At 40.7% G+C, this 18,559-nt stretch overlaps 1 protein-coding gene across 1 annotated transcript; it reads left to right on the plus strand.

The window, feature by feature from the left end:
• The first annotated feature begins 294 nt into the window (after positions 1–294).
• Positions 295–12,699, plus strand: Serpinb5 (serpin family B member 5). The gene is made up of 6 exons (XM_052201053.1): positions 295–462; positions 2,319–2,456; positions 6,064–6,181; positions 7,014–7,156; positions 10,859–11,026; positions 12,307–12,699. The coding sequence occupies exons 1-6, from the start codon at positions 295–297 to the stop codon at positions 12,697–12,699; spliced, it is 1,128 nt and encodes a 375-aa protein (XP_052057013.1).
• The last annotated feature ends 5,860 nt before the right edge of the window (positions 12,700–18,559 follow it).

The following is an 18,559-nucleotide window of genomic DNA, read 5'->3' on the forward strand; positions in this document are numbered from 1 at the left end:
AGTGCTACAGATGCCATAGGTTGCTCTGGTCACTTCCTGAGGAAGTGACATATGACTGGGCTCCTGATTTTGGCCTTAGTGGCTGAGCAGAGTGAGACACCACATGCTTCCAGGCATCTGTTGAGATGTTTCATCATGGCTGCCTTTCTTTTGGAATTCACCCAAAGTTTCTTCTTATCGCATGTCCAAAATCATTGCATCACTGAAGTAGAATTCTGACTATTGCTGGCAGGAGGTAGCTGAGATCACATTTTGCATTAGAAATTAAGTTTTGTTCTTGGTTCTAGGCTCAGGATGGATGCCCTGAGACTGGCAAATTCAGCGTTTGCTGTTGACTTGTTTAAACAACTGTGTGAAAAGGACCCAGCAGGAAACATTCTCTTCTCTCCAATATGTCTCTCCACTTCTCTGTCCCTTGCTCAAGTGGGTGCCAAAGGCGACACAGCAAACGAGATCGGACAGGTAAGCTGCCCATGCCTTGTTTTGATCTTGAATGGGGATAGTTACTGGAATTCATAGTCAGGGCCTAAGAGGAAAAAACAAAACAAAACGTGTGAGTGGAGCTATTCAGGACTGAGAATTGTACCATTTCCAGGGCAGTATTCTAAATACTAATGTATTAGTAATTAATGTATTATAAATGTGAAGACTCATTTAGGGGTAGCAGAAACTATATTTAGAAGAGATACCAGATTGGGAAGGAGAACATCGGACCTGACAGGTGTTCCATTCACCAGTAGCTGTCAGCAGGTCATATGATATCCCTTACCTGACATATTTGGAGGTCAGTTAAAATGACTTATTAAATACTCCATTACACATAACCCTAGTAAATGGGGAAAAGCTATCCCCTGCCCCCTGCCCTACATTCAGAGAACAAAAGCACTGTTCCTCACACACATTTTGTTTAGAACATCAAAGCTAATATTAAGATGAAAGCCTAATTTGATTGTACCCTAGAGTATATGCAATCTTAGCAGTAACATCTTAAATGATCTATCTTCATACTAGCATAGATGATGAAAGTACATCACTTGAGATCTCATTTGAGAAGCACAGAGTACAGTAAAATTCCCCATGCAAACACATACATATGTATAGAGATGTTTCGGGGTTTCTTTTGAGCTATTCTTGATTAGCCTTGAAGTTCTGGGACTTTCAAGTGAGATGAGTTCCTTGATTGCTGTTTTGAGATGAAGGTTTAGATAGTAGGTGTACTTTCCAATTCCTTTCTACTCTTTTCCTTATGCAGATTGATGTAAGGTTCAAAGGAAAAATAAAACCCCTTTCTTGTCACAAATCCATCAGTATTTAAAATAGAAACACCTGCTTCACCATTATCCCTAAAATTATAACTGATACAGTGATGGCTGGGTCAGGATGAGAAATTGCGGGATACAGGTCCTGGGAGTGGGGCTGTACCATCTGAACTTCTCATCTCCGTATGCTGCAAACCCAGATTCCACTCCAGATTTCATCTCTTTTTCTGGAAGAACTGTGGTGGGGGTGGATGGGGCGGTCCATGCCTCACCCACATGTGACCTGTTTGTTTTTTCCATCACATCTGGTCCTATTGCAATATTGTTTTTTTTATTTCTCAAGAACTTTAATATATGTGTACAAAGACACATGATCATATCCATCGCCATTTAGCCTTTCTAACTCCCTTCACATCCCCCTGAACACGGTCCTTTCCCAGCTTCAAGTCTTTTTCTCTTCTTACGATCTATCTAGTCTAGTTAGTGGTGGTTGTCTGTGTACAGGGGCAAGGCCATCCTCTGAGGCATAGGGAATATACCAATGGCTCCCTATGCTCTAAATTCTGATTGGAGAAGCCCCTTTGTGCAGTGGGAAGGAGTCATGCTGAGATGCATAACTGGTCAAATGAGAATAAGAGACCAGTGCTCAGCCCTACATGGGACATTTCTCTTGATGTCTTTTGCCCTCACAACACCAAGGCTAAGGAAATGTGGAAAAGGAGCTAGATAGAACGTAAGCGATGGAGGATAGGGAGAAGTGCCCAGAAATACAAACCTCTAGACTAGACATCGTTAGGCACACATAAACTCCAGCAGCTGTGGTCACCTGCACAGGACCCATATAAGATCGACACAGCCCACATCCTGGACTGATGGGGAGTTGATCTCCATGCCTCACCCTTCCTGAGGATCTACTGATGCATGAGTCTGGAATTCAGGGCCTCATGCTCGCATGGCAAATACTGTGTCTTCTCAGCTCTCAGGACAATGTTTTTGTTTTGTCTTGATTTATTTTGTTTTAGATGTTTTTTTAATAATGAAATTTTTTTCTCTTAACAGGTCCTTCATTTTGAGAATGTCAAAGATGTACCCTTTGGGTTTCAAACAGTCACTTCCGATGTTAATAAGCTCAGTTCTTTTTACTCTTTGAAACTAATCAAGCGACTCTACGTAGACAAATCTCTGAACCCTTCTACAGTAAGTTGCTTATAATAATAGTGTGGGACATTTTCCCATAAGGGGCATTTTACACTACTGCTAGGTTTCCTTTCGAGAGTGACAGCTGTCGGAGCCCACTGCAGATGTTGAATGCAGGGTGGGTGTGTGTGGAAACAGCAGTCACTTTTGCTCAGAATACACAGAAGTGTGTCCCCTTTCCCCAGCAAGCACCGACAAGTACTCCCTGGCTCAGTTCTGTGGAGAAAAGAGATAATGGAAGTTCCAACTATGTAGTAAACAGATCTTCAAGAAAATGTGCAGTAAGCTCTCTCCTTAAACAGGGAAACACACAGCCTGATGATGTCTTTTTTTTTTTTTAAGAAGTCAATTTTTTTATTGTAAAAGATCAAACAAGTCACTGAATGCATGGTTTTAATGAAATGGAAAGAATATTCTTTTTTTCTTTTTTTTTAACTTATTTTTTTATTCGATATATTTTTTTATTTATATTTCAAATGATTTCCCCTTTCCTAGCCCCCCCCACTCCCGAAAGTCCCGTAAGCCCCCCTTCTCTCACCCTGTCCTCCCACCCACCCCCTTCCCACTTCCCCGTTCTGGTTTTGCTGAATACTGCTTCACTGAGTCTTTCCAGAACAAGGGGGCCACTCCTCCTTTTCTTCCTTGTACCTCATTTGATGTGGTGGGTTATGTTTTGGGTATTCCAGTTTTCTAGGTTAATATCCACTTATTAGTGAGTGCATACCATGATTCACCTTTTGAGTCTGGGTTACCTCACTTTAGTATGATGTTCTCTAGCTCCATCCATTGCCTAAGAATTTCATGAATTCATTGTTTCCTAATGGCTGAATAGTACTCCATTGTGTAGATATCCACCATTTTTTGCATCCACTCTTCTGTTGAGGGATACCTGGGTTCTTTCCAGCATCTGGCAATTATAATAGGGCTGCTATGAACATAGTGGAGCATGTATCCTTTTTACATGGTGGGGAATCCTCTGGGTATATGCCCAGGAGTGGTATAGCAGGATCTTCTGGAAGTGAAGTGCCCAGTTTTTTGGAGGAACCGCCAGACAGATTTCCAGAGTGGTGTATGTACCAATTTGCAAACCCACCGCACAGTGGAGGAGTGTTCCTCTTTCTCCACACCCTCTCCAACACCTGCTATCTCCTGAATTTTTTAATCTTAGCCACTGATGATGTCTTAAATTTCCCAATTCACCTTTTAACAAGGCCCATATATCTTTTAGAATCAGTAAGATGATAACCACTACAAATGACCAGTTTTCATCAGATGTGAATCAATGTTGTTTTCCTAGGCCAGTCAAGGACATTTGTACAAAGCTGCTGTAGTTACTTAAACCAAGTCCTTTCTTGAGGTAGTCATATGAAGAGCGTTGTGGTCTACTCTTGTTAGACTCCAGAGTGTAGTGTAAGACTTCTGGGATCTCTATTTAAACGTATAACCAAGATTCCCAACGGCAGGACCTTCCCATCTCTGCTAATGCAGGGCTGACTCAGCTCTAATGTCTGTGGTCGGAATTTCAAGCTTCTCAATCGGCATGCCCAAAAGTCCCACCACAGCATGACAATGTTCTGCCATTCAGTATTTGTCTTTGGTATAAGATCTCTGGGAAGTAAGTTGCTAGAAATTGTTGTCAGTTTACCTTTATGGCTTGAAGGACACATATGCAGAGCTATTTTTATTCCAGCTGTCACCTGGGAAAATCAAAGAAAATTGAGATGTGAGTTTTATCTGGGCATTGAAACATTTTCAAAGCTCCCCGAGTGATACTTAAAGATTTTTGTCATTAGTAATGACAGTGGAGGCTCCTCACTTCACTGTCTGCCTGGTGTTATTAAGTAGTGCTGGCTGCTTCAGTTAATCCAAGGTTGGGGTTCAATGAACCAGAGCTAAGCTTAATTGGCTAAGATTGTTGTTTCTGCAAAGGAATTCAAGGGCAGACTGATGTGGCATTCTAGTTATGTTAGGTTGGGTTAGACTTCATTCCACAGCTAGAATGATTTCTACCAAACTGGGAAGTTAAGCCTTTCTTCATTTTCTTCCCATCATTTTCTCTTTCCTCACTCCCTCCCCTCTCCTCTCCCACCCTTCCCTCCCTTTACTTCTTTCCCCCTTCCCTGTCTTCTCTTCTTTTCTATCTCCCTCTCTCCTCTCCTCTCCTCTCCTCTCCTCCTCTCCTCTCCTCTCCTCTCCTCTCCTCTCTCTCTCCTCTCCTCTCCTCTCCTCTCTCCCTCCTCTCTCTTCTCTTCTCTTCTCATTCTCTCTCTTCTCTTCTCTCTCTCTCTTACTCTCTCTTCTCTTCTCTTCTTCTCTTCTTTCTCTCTCCCTTCCTCCTTCTCCCTCCTCTTCTCTTTTCCCTTCCTCATTCCTCCTTCCTCTTCCCTCATCTTTGTTTGCCTTTGCTCCTCCTACTGGGTAGCGCCTGCAAACATACAAATTATAGTACAAACGAATGTGCTCTGCAGGAGCATTACCTGAGTCTAAACCACTCAAGTGTTTCTTGAAAGCCCAACTTTGTGGCCTCAGACGCCATGCATCGATACCAGTGGGGATAGGATTTGCATTTTAGACGTGAGTTAGAGTTAGACACAGCCTTATGTTTCACACTTCAGTGTGCAGATGAAACTCCTGGAAATCTTGCTAAAATTCCCAGTCTAAGTCAGAAGGTCTAGAGGCCCTAAGAGTTCATTCTAACAAGAGCTTAGGTCATGCCTGACCCCCGTGCTTTGGATCTTACTTGAGAGCCAGAACCCTAAAGAATACTCACTTATTTTAGCGATGATAAAGGTTTTTTGTTCATCATTTTATTTTTCTGTTTTATACACACACACACACACACACACACACACACACACACACACACACACACACACAGAGTTCATTATTTTTGTTGCTGTGATAAAATAACACCCAGAAACAACTTAATGGAGTAAATATTTATTTTGGCTCCAGGTTTCACAGGGTTCAGCCATGGCTGTTAGTTCCCGTTTTCTTGGGCAGATACATCAGTAGGAGTATATAGCAGAAGACCACTGTTCACATCACGAAGGATCAGGAAGTAGAGAGTGACAAGAAATGGCCAGAGATAATATTATCCTCAAGGATCCCAGTGACCTATTTCCTTCAGTTAGGCCCTATCTTCCAAAGGTTATATAAAGTCCCAAAATGGCGCCAGAAGCTGAGAACTGAGTGTTTAAACCTTAAGAGCCAGAGGCACGTTTTAGATCGAAACCACAGCTATAAGTTTATATTATGTGTATACTAATATAAATAAACATTTTTTAAATAATGGAGAGTTTCTATCTAAATATATATCTAATAATATAGTATTTCTTTTGTTTTTTTCACAAAGCTGAGATCCAATTAATAATTTAGTGATTGATATGTCTTATAATTGAAGAAATAAAACATCTAACACAAAGAAAATACTTATTTTTATATAATGCTTCAGATAGAGTGACCCATTTTGAAAATATGTATAGTAACAGGTATTTAAGAAAACCATTTCTTAGTACAGTATGATACTGCATTAGCTCCATTTACATTTGCAAACAGCTGCCTGGGTTTATGAATTGGGTGTTTTTGCTTTTGTTTTTGTTTTCAGGAATTTATCAGTTCTACCAAAAGACCATATGCAAAAGAATTGGAAACTGTTGACTTCAAAGATAAACTGGAAGAAACGAAAGGTCAAATTAACAGCTCCATTAAGGAGCTCACAGATGGCGAGTATCATTTAATGTTCTGCTGGCCTTCCCACCCTGTGGAAGAATCCATTCTTTAGGCTTAGAAATATTGAACATCTGGAAGCTTCCTTAGATATTTTTAGTATACAAGCTAAATTCTTTGCTCATCAAGCTATGTCAACAACTTGAGTTTCTGGGCATTTCTCATATCAGCTCATTACTTGGCAAACTCTTATGGTGCATTGTTCTCCACGGGCCTTCCCCAGCTCTCTGACAAGATGCCACATGCCCACATGCCCACATGCCCCGGTAGAAGCCCAGCTCTTCCTTTTATACTGTGGGCTTTGGCAAATGATGAAGTCAGGTTTTAAAGTCTGGAGATGGGAAGATGATCCTTGAATCTACTTCGAACTAAAAATTCTTATAACTTTATAAAAAATAGAGAGAACAAAAGACATTAGGCAAATAGAAATGTAGAACAAAGCCAAACCTAGTATTATAGTGGATGTTTGTCCTGAGTTCCTCAACTGCTCAGGTTGCGCTGAGTTCTAGAATCCCTCCTTGCTTCCCAGGGAGCCTTTTTAGCCCTGGTCTCTGCTCCATTAAAAGTCCCAGTCAGTTGTCTTCCTTGCCAGGAAAGAATTGGAATGAAGATGGTCTTGGATGCACTCAGTGTCTAGATATCCTTTCCTAGAGCTGTGTTTACAGTGTTTGTACAGGAGGAGTCTGTTGGGAAATAGGAAGTCATTATGAAGGACTGGGCTCACTGCTAACTATGGAGGGAGGGACCCACTGCAGGAGTAAACAAGCAGGCAATGGCCGGCACCTTAGATGAATAACTGCTATCTGTGGTTTTCTGTAACCATTGCAGGCCGCTTTGAGGACATTTTGTCAGAGAACAGTGTAAGTGACCAGACGAAAATCCTCGTGGTGAATGCTGCCTACTTTGTTGGAAAGTGGATGAAGAAATTTCCGGAATCAGAAACAAAAGAATGTCCGTTCAGAATCAGCAAGGTATGTGCAGTGTGAGGCAGGAAGTAGAGTCCAAAGTTGTGGCGGCAGGGCAGGGTACGGGAATGAATCTCTGGGTAGAAAGTGAAGGAGGAAAAGGAAAGAAGGCAAGCAGACAGAGCAAACAGGAGGCCTCCGGACTGTCAGGAAGTCCTGGCCACTTAGGATTCATGTTCCGGCTCAGCAACTGCATTTTGATCTCTCTCTCTCTCTCTCTCTCTCTCTCTCTCTCTCTCTCTCTCTCTCTCTCTCTCTCTCACCTGGCTACAAAACACATGGCTTAATATTTATTCCCCTACTCTTCCCCTTCCGTTTTGTAGTGCCCAGCTTAGCTCAAAGTATTTATAATATGGTTGACTATGAAGAAAATAAAGTATAGCTTTACTCATCTACATTCCTGGGAATCAAAAATTAGAAATCTGTTTTTCAGGGCCTTCTCATTCATACTATTGATGTGGATGCATTAAAACTAATATTCATAAGTAAAGAAACATTTTTAAAAACAATAAATTAAAACAAAACAAAACAAAAAACACCCAAGACAGGAAAAGTCTTGAGAACTCAGGAAGCCCAGGAATCCATATGTGATGTGGTCTTCTTTGGTGGACTGGGACTCCCTCCCGTGAACACTCAGAACCCGTTGCTTCTGCAGGTGAAGGAAGTTACTGCTAACTCTCATGGCTTGAGTTTTGTCCCCAAACTCCACGTGGTAGGAAAAGAGAAATGACTCTTGCAAGTTTTCTGACTTATGGAAGTCTTCTGCAATGGTGCTTGCATATCTGTGCATACTCTCACAGGCATGAATAAATATAATAAAAAAATAACAAAAAGAACTCAGGCCCAAAGAAATCAACCCTTCAACTGTAATATTCAAAGTATCTTGCTTTGTAGATATTATACCACAGTTTTTCAGTGTTGTATTTACCTTTACCATCTTCTAAAAATAAATGTGTTTTCATCATCTTCTTCCTGTCCATAACCCTCTCAGAGCCTCCCCCTCCTCAGTGTTGGCCCCACACTCCTGAGTGTGAAGCCTGCCCTGGAGTATGGCTGATATATACCTCGTGGCACTCCACTGGAGAGAGTGCCTTTGCCCTTTCCCAGCAGGTATCAGTTGCCAATAACTTTTTGATCAGGCACAGAGCTTTGTGTCCATGTCCCCTTCTTGGGAATGGGATCCCATCTAGCCTGAACTTGTCTTGTGTGTGCTGCTCCAGCCTCGGTAACTTCATATGTGTATCCAGCCTGTTGTGTCTGGAAGATGCTGTTTCCTTGGGAGCCCCTCATTATGTTTGGCTTTTATAGTCTTCCTGCCTCTTCTTCTTCTGCACAGATCTCTGAGCCTTGAGGGGCGGGGTTAGATAATGACATCTTATTTAGGGCCAAGTGCCCTGAAGGCTCTCACTCTCTCCAGATTGTCCAGTTGTGGACTTCTTTGTTAATTACCATCTACTTCAAGAAGAAAGTTCTCTGATGATAGTTGAGTAATACACTGATGTTTGGGTATGGCAGTACATCATTAGTAGTCATTTTATTGCCATGTTTCTTTAGCAGAATAATAGTAGTAGGTTTTTCCCTTGGTCCATAACCTATCTAGTGTCAGGTTCTTAAAAAGGAAATCCCTTTCAGATACCAACTTGATTAGGGTTAGCTAGAGTGACTTCTGTGATTTCCCCCTTTATACCCACGGAGTTCACGTTTATACCACACTTACCCCAAATGTAATTTCCTTCAGACAAATTTACTTTCCTACTTCCAGCATTAATGCATGTACTTTATAAGGGCAGGCACCTTGTCTTTTTCACTCTAGGCAGGAGTCACCACACTTGGTTTCTGTATTGCTGGAGATCCAAACCAGAGCTCTTCATGCTTGGCAAGCATTTGACAAACTGAGTTATGTCCTCAGCCCAAATGTCACTGTCAGATAAAAACACAGCAGTCCACAATGGCATAATTTCTTAGGAAGGGAACAAAAGCTGTTATTGCTCCTACTAGATTCAAAGTCTCCCAGATTTCTGGATAAGGGTGGAGGGCAGACAGTCCTTCCTCCACTCCCTGAGCTTTCTGACTGCAGTGGATTTGCCAACTTCAAGGGACAGGAATAGTTGTCATACTTCAGACATCTCAGACACTGCATATGCTGTTACAGGGTATCAATCACCCAACTATCAGTCATGTCAAGATGACACAGCACATTTGATTGATGATGTGATCGGTGGTTGATGTTCCTCCATGGGAAGGGATGCCAAAGGGTCCCTGAGTATAAGTGAAATCTCAAGCATGTGGCTAATGGTGTCTCTTAGTAATCTCCCAGGATCACATCATGTAACGGCAGTGGGTAGAACTTGGATTTTGGCTCTGATCACGTTATGATTTGCAGTCTTTATATTTGCCAAAGTGCTAAAACATGTTTATGAAAGGAGAGGAAGTATGCCATCCCTTTATTTTTGCTATTAAATCATAAAGCCAGGCAATATCAGAGCTGGGAAACCTAGATCACAACAGAATTATTGGGGTTTGATATTGTGGTATTTCAGAGTCTACCTAATGAGCACCTACACTTGACTCTGGGCTGCATGGGAAACACTCCCTTTGAATATGTTCTATTATTTCTTTTTTGTGTCCTTTGAACTGCATTTGCCAATCACTAAATATTTTGAGTGATACTACTAAACTGTTTTGAATGTTCCTTGGTGTCCTTTGAGGGCTGGGCTATACTGGGAAAATCATAGTAAGAGCTTAACATAATACCTAGTCTGAAAAATGATAGACAGATCTCTAAGTTGTGCACCTTTTATCCTAAATACTTGAGACTAGAAGGGGTTTTGGTTTTATATGTTTTCTGTCAGATTTTGTAATATTTTCATTTTTTGATGAATTATCTTGGGGGTTGACCACAAATCTACCTAAGAAGTTTATTTATGTTTCATATACATTCAGAAACATAGTTTGAAAATAACCTTGTATATTTCTCTCTCCATATCCTTTCACCCACCTTCTCTCCCTTCCACCCTTGTGTGTGTGTATGTGTGTGTGTGTGTGTGTGTGTATGTGTGCGTGTGTGTTGTTAGAGATTGAAGACAGAGCTTTTCACATGATAAGCAAATGGTATGCCTTTAGTCTGTTGTTGTTCTTGTTGTTTTTAAGATAAGGTATTTCTATGTAGCTAAAACTGGCTTTGAATTTACTGTGTGGCTCAGACTTGCATTCAATTCATATTCCTTTTGCCTCTATCTCCAGAGTGCTGGGATTACCAGACTCCTATAATTCATTGCATTTTGATTGTTGTCTGTCTGCCATATGAAATATGAAGTCATATTGTCTTCTTTTACTTTTTTATATATGTAAATATAATATCTATAGTTCCTATAATATAGAGTACATGGGGTAGTAAAGTACATGAATAACTTTCAAGGAAATCATAAGATGTTTAAAGGATACACACCCTGTGGATTCTTGCGCGCGTGCGTGTGCACGTGAGCATGTGTGTGTGTGTGTGTGTGTGTGTGTGTGTGTGTATGTGTGTAAGCCATAATGCTCCAAAAACACAGGATAACTTTATATATTCCTATCTTGACTGTCATTTCTCTCTTAATTACCTATCTTTATCTTTTTATCATCTAGATCTACATCTATGTATATATGTATTTATGTGTTCTTTTATACATTTAAAATTAACCCTTTCAAAATGTTCTTTTCTAACAGACAGATACCAAACCCATACAAATGATGAATCTTGAGGCCACCTTCTGCTTGGGTAACATTGATGACATCAGCTGTAAGATCATAGAACTTCCTTTCCAGAATAAGCATCTCAGTATGCTCATTTTGCTCCCCAAGGACGTGGAGGACGAGTCCACAGGCCTGGAGAAGGTTAGGAGGCAGCTGTGCACTTAGACAAGAGAAGCACAACATAGTAAAGAAGTAAAGATGGAGTCCTGTGGAGGCTCAGAGAGGCCAGCCTCACACGCCTCAGCTCAGTCATCTTTAAGGGGTCTGAGGTCTATTCTGTGTCTTTTCTTCTTGAAAGTGAAAACCAGCCAATATTTATTGTCACGTACAATGGACCAAGTATAGCTTAGCATTTATAACACAAACTGTTTTAAATGTTCTTGTTTACCAATGAGGAAGGAAGTCACAGAGGGTAAATAGCCAGGCCACAGCCATGTGATGGATCAGTCAATCACATAAACACCAAGGATTTGAGCCTGGGAGAAAAAGAGCCCTTAGCCTAAACTCTATGCTCAAGCTGTAAATGAACAGAAAAATAAGTCCATCAGTTGCAAAGCTAGTTAACTCCAATGCTTTTGTATTTTTTTTTTATGTTTTTTTGTCCTAGTAATTTGTACCAAACAAAAGTGAGAATATTAATCGAAAAGCAATTGTTGTAGACTAATAAGAGAATAAATTATTCTTTTCCCATTAGAAAGTGCACTTGCAGTAGCTTACGACCTTAGCATACCCTTGGTTTTTATTTGCACCAGGAGAATAACACTGGAACAGCACTGTTTCATGTTAGCAGTTTCAATGACAGCAGTTAGCTCTGTCATTCTTTGTAGTACCTGTGTAAAGGTCAAGGAGTAATTTAATTTCATTTGCTCCATGAAGAATTTTATGACTAAGTTATTTTATGCTTCATTGCATATCCATCTTTTAAGTCAGTTTGAAAATGGTTTTGCTCATCACCTTTGAATCAGAACTAGTCTAAGTTTCTATTGTTAAAAAAAGGAATAGCTTTTAATTAACTTTGGTGGTATGTCTAGATCATGAATACTCTGAGCTCCTTTGTAGTGAAATTATAATAAACAGGAAATCTACAGGAAAGTTCCTAATTTTATATTCATTTCACTGTTGTGTGTGTAACATCACAATCTGTTTCTGAAAAACTGAATTTAAGCAAATAAAAACCATGTTCTCATATATGTTACTGAGGAGAGAGCCTTTCTGTAAGGTGGGGAAAAGAAGACTGGGTGGCTGGTAGATCTTATGTGAGGAACTCGTCTCCATGCTGGGCTACCTTCCAAGCAAGGTTGATTTAAATTCTTTAAAACTAGATGTAACACCCGTTTTTGATCAAGCTACTTTAAAACCTTTTTACTATTAGAAGTAAATAAAATTAAGTACTTTTCTTTTCTTTTCTTTTTTTTCTTTAGATTGAAAAACAACTCAACCCAGAAACACTGTTACAGTGGACCAACCCCAGCACCATGGCCAATGCCAAAGTCAAACTCTCCCTCCCAAAGTTTAAGATAGAAAAGATGATTGACCCCAAGGCTAGTCTGGAAAGTCTAGGGTTGAAAAGTCTCTTCAATGAAGGTACATCGGATTTCTCTGGAATGTCGGAGACCAAGGGAGTGTCCCTATCGAATGTGATTCACAGAGTATGCCTGGAAATAACCGAAGATGGTGGCGAGTCCATTGAGGTGCCGGGGTCCCGGATCTTACAGCACAAGGATGAATTCAATGCTGACCATCCGTTTATTTATATCATTAGACACAACAAAACGCGAAACATCATTTTCTTTGGCAAATTCTGTTCTCCTTAGCTGGCAGGGCCTTGACAAGTCTCAGGTAACCTGTATGTAGCTGCAGAGCTCTGTAAACTTTGTATCCAACCACTTTCTATATAATAAATTGTGAATGTTGCTGAATCAGGAAGCAGTCCATAGTTGTCATATGTAACCTTCACATTAACAGACACTTTTTTGTCTCTAATTCCTCCTTGTTTTCCTTTGCCAAAGAAACCAGTGAATGCTTGTTGTGAAAGGGAATCACTTTAGAAAATATGTGCTCTTCATTTGTCAAAGCATCCAGAGTTATGGGCAAAAATGCAGTCTTCAAGGGAAGAATTGTGCAGGGATGAAATGAGGGACATTATTCTCAGGGCTTTGCCTTTACTGAGCTTAAGAATGTTCTAGAGAGCCTTACTTCTTTCAATTCTTAAGGAACAGTAGAACATTGGGTTCATAGAGAACCTTTCCCAAGTTAGTTTGTGTACTTGTCACTATACTGTAGGTCTAGAAGTCTTCATGCTAAATCTTAAGAAACAGTTTTCTTCAAGATTCTAATTGGTGATTATAGACGAATGACATGTTGTAAAGACTTTGTACCATGGAACTCCACAAATAGCATATGGAATATCACCCTATCAAACAATACCTTAATATTTCTTCCATAAATATAGTCTATTCACACTAAATGAGTACACAGAGATAGTTCATAAATGATATTTTTTTCTAAAAAAATGAGTATGCTATAAGCTCATGGAAACACTTTGAAGAACATTCTAGATCTTGGAGTGTTGTGTTGGTGAAGAATTCTGGGCCTATTTTAGCTGAAGACCAAGACCCTAAGGGAAAGCTCAGATTTTACAAATGCTGTCTTTCATTTTTCCTAGCTCTCCCACATGGTCATGTGGATAACACTGTTGCTGGCAGGGCATATAACCAAATCACAAGGTCCCTGATATCTCCTGTGTAAGCAACTTAAAATCTACATAGATTCTCGTGAAGAATTTTGTGGCCATTAGAGAAAATTTCCTTTTTGTCTAATGTGACAGTGGGAAAGGGGAAGGGATCCCAAACCTTCAGAAAATACAAGCAACACTATTTAGGTACCCACAATTCTTTGGCATACATTTTCTCAATTTATAAATCTAACTATTTAAGATAGCAGTGTGTAGTCTACACAAGTAATTTATAAAATGGTTCTGGTAAGTTAGTTATGTTGCAGCCTAATTTTAAATTCCCCACCAAAAGAAGTACTTGCTGCAGTTTTCCGTATGTATCTGTCCTTTTCCAATTTCTTGCCATTTATTGTAAATAAGATTCCTTTTCTTCCAAAGGTTCAATGGTGACTTTTCTAATCTACTGACAATAAAATATTATTGAAAATGTGCCTTGTTCTTTCTGTATTGGCTTAGAATTACTATCTTGAAGTAGAACCAAGACACCCATTTATTAGAAGCATTTATGTGTATAAATCCATTCTGGGTTAATGTGGATGAAAACAATAAAACGAGCCCTGTCCTTGCTGCTCTTCTTTCTTCCTGGCCATTGGCTCTTGCGCTCTGAGTAATCCAGCAAAGACAAGACCAGATTGTATCAGAATCACGCAAGCATTTCGAAGTTGAAACCAGAGCCAACCAAGAGGACATCAGCTCCTCTTCAGTCCTTTTCTCTTTGGGTTCTTCCTCAAAATGTAAATTTACTAAGGCTTGTGGTGTTTTCTTAGTTGGCACATTTCCCCTTATGTATGCGTGTATGTATGTATGTATGTATGTATGTATGTATGTATGTATGTATGTATTTATTTATTTTTATTGAATATAATCTTCATTTACATTTCAAATCCTAAAACCTTTCCAGATTTCTTCCCTCCCCGAAAACCGCCAACCCCTCCTCCCATCCCCACCTCCTAGTATATGCCCCTCTACCTGACCCACTCCCACCTCCCCATTGATTTCCCTTTGTTGGGGCATCTATTGAACCTTCACCTGACCAAGGACCTCTCCTCCAACTGATGCCCAACAAGGCATTCCTCTGCCACATTTTTGGATGGAACCATGTGTGCCCCTTGGTTGATGGTTGAGGGTTGATGGTCCCTGGGAGTCCTGGGGCATCTGGGTGGCCAACATCATTGTTCTTCCCATGGGGCTGTAAACCCCTCCAGCTCCTCCATTGGGGACCCCATGCCCAGTCCAATAGTTGGTTGCTAACATCTGCCTCTGTATGTGTAAGGCTCTGGCAGGGCCCCTCCGGAGACAACCATGGCATGCTCCTTTTGGTATACACTTCTTGTCATCCATAATAGTGTCAGGGTTTGGTTGACTGTTTATAGGATGAATCCCCAGGTAGGGCAGTCTCTGGGTGGCCTTTCCTTCAGTCTCTGCTCCACACTTTGTCTCCTTTATTGCTCCTGTGAGTATTTTGTTTCCTTTCTCAGAGGAACCAAAGCACCCTCACTTAAGTCCTTCTTATTCTTGAACTTCCTGTGATATGTGAAGTGTAATTTATTTGGTGCATTTCCCATTAATGACATGTTCATGTCTTTTTAATTACTTTTAACATCCTAGAATGTGTTTTCCTTTTGCTTTATAAAAGGAAAATGATCATTTGCTTTATAAAAGCTGTCCACTCTTGCTCATTTCCCCCTTCCAACTTATAAAGTATGGGCTGATTCTGGAAAAGGCGAGTGAGTGTGGAGAGGAGGGAAGAATTTGGTGCCTCCTGGCCAAGGGTTCAGGGAGCTTCAGGTGTCTCCTGAGAAACACTGACTGTTTTGGTCCATGTCTCCCTGGGATAGTGGTTTCCAATCACAGACAATGTCTGCTATCCAGGGGATATATTTGTTATTACTGCCTGGAGAGCATCTCTTGGTCTGGTTGATACCTGCGATGGAAAAACGACCCTTTCTCCCTGAGTAGTGTTATCCAGTAAACTGTTCCTAGGAGATCTCAATGGGGCACTTGCTAAAAGACAGATCGAGAGAGAGCATCCCTGAAAGCAGAGAAAGAAGAATGGTTTGGAACTTCAGTAGAGGATGAAGGATGCCTTCTTTCTGTCAGTTGTAATGAGACCTAAAATTTGTTCTATTGCTTATTTTGACAGGGCCTGCTTAGAGGACTTAGCTGGCTGGAGTATGGGTTCCAGTTGGATTAGATGGTCTTTAGAGTCCCAAGAGGACACTGTGCACATGAACTAAGATTTGGCTAGTCTCATTCCTGAAAGCAGATCACAATGGCTCCAACCCAGCAAGGCCTTTCTACCTCTTCCTGTTCTCCATGCTCTTTTCATATGGAGTGGAGCAGAAGGAAATGTAAAGTGGGAAAAAGTAGGAATGAAACCCACTCCTACGCCCTTTCCCAGTGAGTTGGTAGGTGTCAGGCAGACCTAGCTGTGGAGTGTAGCCGCCTGCGGCTAAGGGATCCAAGGTCACCTGGAAGGAGAGCTGGGGCTGAGATAAAAAGACAGGCAGGCAAGAGAAATAAGGAGCCAAGACAAGTTTTCTGATCAAGGCTCAAAGTTTAATGGGGGGGAGGGTCTCCAAATATATGGGGGAACCCTTACCCCAAAGGTTGGAAACTGCCTGCAGAACCATCGTTGTTCAGTAGGTGGCTAGTGCCTCTCAGGAAACTGCAGGTCCTTGAAGAACAATGGGCTAGAGCTCCACCCTAGGTGGGAAGTAGTGGCTAGCAACTACTAGGTCTAGTAGCTACTTCTGAAAGTCCTGCTCAAGGCTGTGGGAGGAGGGAGGGCACAGTGGAGGCTGCTGAAATTTTCTATCTGAAAGACCCAATACTGATTTGGATTTCTAAGCTTGTTCATTTCTAGTAATGTCCATATGACATATGGTTCATTTCTAGAAATGTCCATATGACATAAGGTAGTGGCTGGGAAATGCCACACACAAACTGAGAGGTCAGTCTCGCCATGACTATTAGGTCTTTAATCCTTTGAATTTTAATTTTGTTTTATTGATTGTTAACAATCTAAATCATAATTTGGAAAAAAGCACACCATGTTTCTGCTTGTTTTAATGACTGTACACATGCCTTATTTCACTTAAATATCTCAAAAGTCTTCTACTTCCAGCAAGTTTTTTTTTCTCCAGCTAATACTTAAAACCTACTGGAGCTTCTAGGGGAGGTATAATTTATTATTTGCCAGTTTTTTTCCCTCTGGCAACTACTGTTAGGGCAAACTTTTCATCTCTTGATTATGGGCACCACATGTGGCCCGTCCCTTTCATTCCCCTCACTTCCTCTGTTGTCACTACCTGCAGCTTTGAAGGTATGCCAGCAAGAGAGCTAAAGGTTCACTTGTTTGTTAGGATTGTATGTAAGGTGAGAACTGGAGTAGCAGGAGGAGGTCCTCACAGTCCAAAGTGCATCATGTGTGATATCATGACAGATCAGGGACTTCCATCTGCATTGCCAAATGCTCAGTCTGCTTGTAGCCATAATATGAACAGGAGAGAATTTGCAAAGTAATTATCTCAAAACTGCATTTGGACACTTATCCTCACAAGCTCTACGTTGGCTTTTTGAAAGTATTTGTCATGACTGTATCAAGCAGTATTGTTTAAGGGGTTCTGCTGTTTATGTCATTTTTGGGCTCAGTGGGATGGGAGTTAAGAGCTATTAGTTTCTGTCTTCAGGGGACTGATAAATTAACCAGATAAGCTACATTAAGGATGACTTCCAATAATAGCAAGTCTAACATTTGCCACCTGTTCATGTCAATCAAAACACTGGAAAGGGCCAGTGGCAGTGCAGCATTAAACTGTCTTCCACTGTGACTCCATAAGAGTTGGATGCATCAGCAAGCATTTGTTTTATGAAAGACCCCAGGAAGCCAGCGGGATATTTTAGATTCTCATGGAAGAAGTTGAGGCTCTTATAGCTTGCAGCAGAACAACTGCTTGCTGACTACCCCTCCTTTCTCAAAACGACAGCACCCACTGTTTGTTGTTCTATCTAAACATTCTTTTCAAGTAATATACATGCAGGAAAGGAACTGTGTACAGCTGGATGAGGTTTCCCTACTGTCTGTACCTATGTTGCTTATCAGGAGTCTCAGAAACTCTTCTAGGCTTGCCTCTTCTCTTTCATGCCACCCATCTCCAAGATAAGCTGGTATCCACCACCAACCACAGAGACATCGTCTATCCTGTTTTTATGTTAAGGCATGGTGTGTTGTTCTCTTTCTAGTTGGCTGTACAAACACATTCCATATTGCATGGTGCTCTGGATCATTTTTCTAATTGCTGTACTGTTCCTCAAACTTGTGAATAAGTTAAATTGTGAATAAATATTGCAAATTATTCCTTTTCTTTTATTAATCATTAATTAAACACAGGGGGTTCCAGTATTTATGGAACAGGTGTTCTTATGAACATTGTGATGCTTTTGGGGAAATATGTATGCAGTGCTGACACCTGTTTTTAGATGTAACCTATAAAACACCCACAAACCATAAGTATAATATATATGACACTTGAGTGTCAGCCCAGTGAGCCACAGGAAACACAAACATTCAACTTTGGTGAGTAGATAGTTTTCCACAGTGGTTTTTACTAGCACTAGTGGTTTTGTTATTGTTATTAGATTATTATTTATAGACACTGTTTTTTGCAACCATGATATCTACTGTCACTATTCACGCCTGAAGCAGTTAAGCTCTTTGCTATGAATGATGTATTATTATAATTCAGATTTCAGAACAGTACTCTGACAGCATGTGGGAGATAAAGAGGTCTGAAATATATTTTACCGCCAGGATTAAAACTCCAGGGTTCTCAATCCACAGTTTACACTTGTTTAGAGTTATTGAAAGCTTATCTAGAGCAGCAGCAGGTCTTTAGGAAAAAGACACTGCTGTAATAAACAGGATTCCATGGTTGAAC

This window comes from Apodemus sylvaticus, chromosome 12 (assembly GCF_947179515.1).
Source record: "Apodemus sylvaticus chromosome 12, mApoSyl1.1, whole genome shotgun sequence".
Taxonomy (NCBI): Eukaryota; Metazoa; Chordata; class Mammalia; order Rodentia; family Muridae; genus Apodemus; species Apodemus sylvaticus.

What these genes read in the sequence shown, in the direction of transcription:
- Serpinb5 (XM_052201053.1), top strand. Translation starts at nt 295, where the DNA reads ATGGATGCCCTGAGACTGGCAAATTCAGCGTTTGCTGTTGACTTGTTT. An exon ending in CATTAAGGAGCTCACAGATG is followed by an intron (nt 6,182 to 7,013) that starts GCGAGTATCATT and finishes TAACCATTGCAG; the next exon opens with GCCGCTTTGAGGACATTTTG. An exon ending in AGTCCACAGGCCTGGAGAAG is followed by an intron (nt 11,027 to 12,306) that starts GTTAGGAGGCAG and finishes TTTTTTCTTTAG; the next exon opens with ATTGAAAAACAACTCAACCC.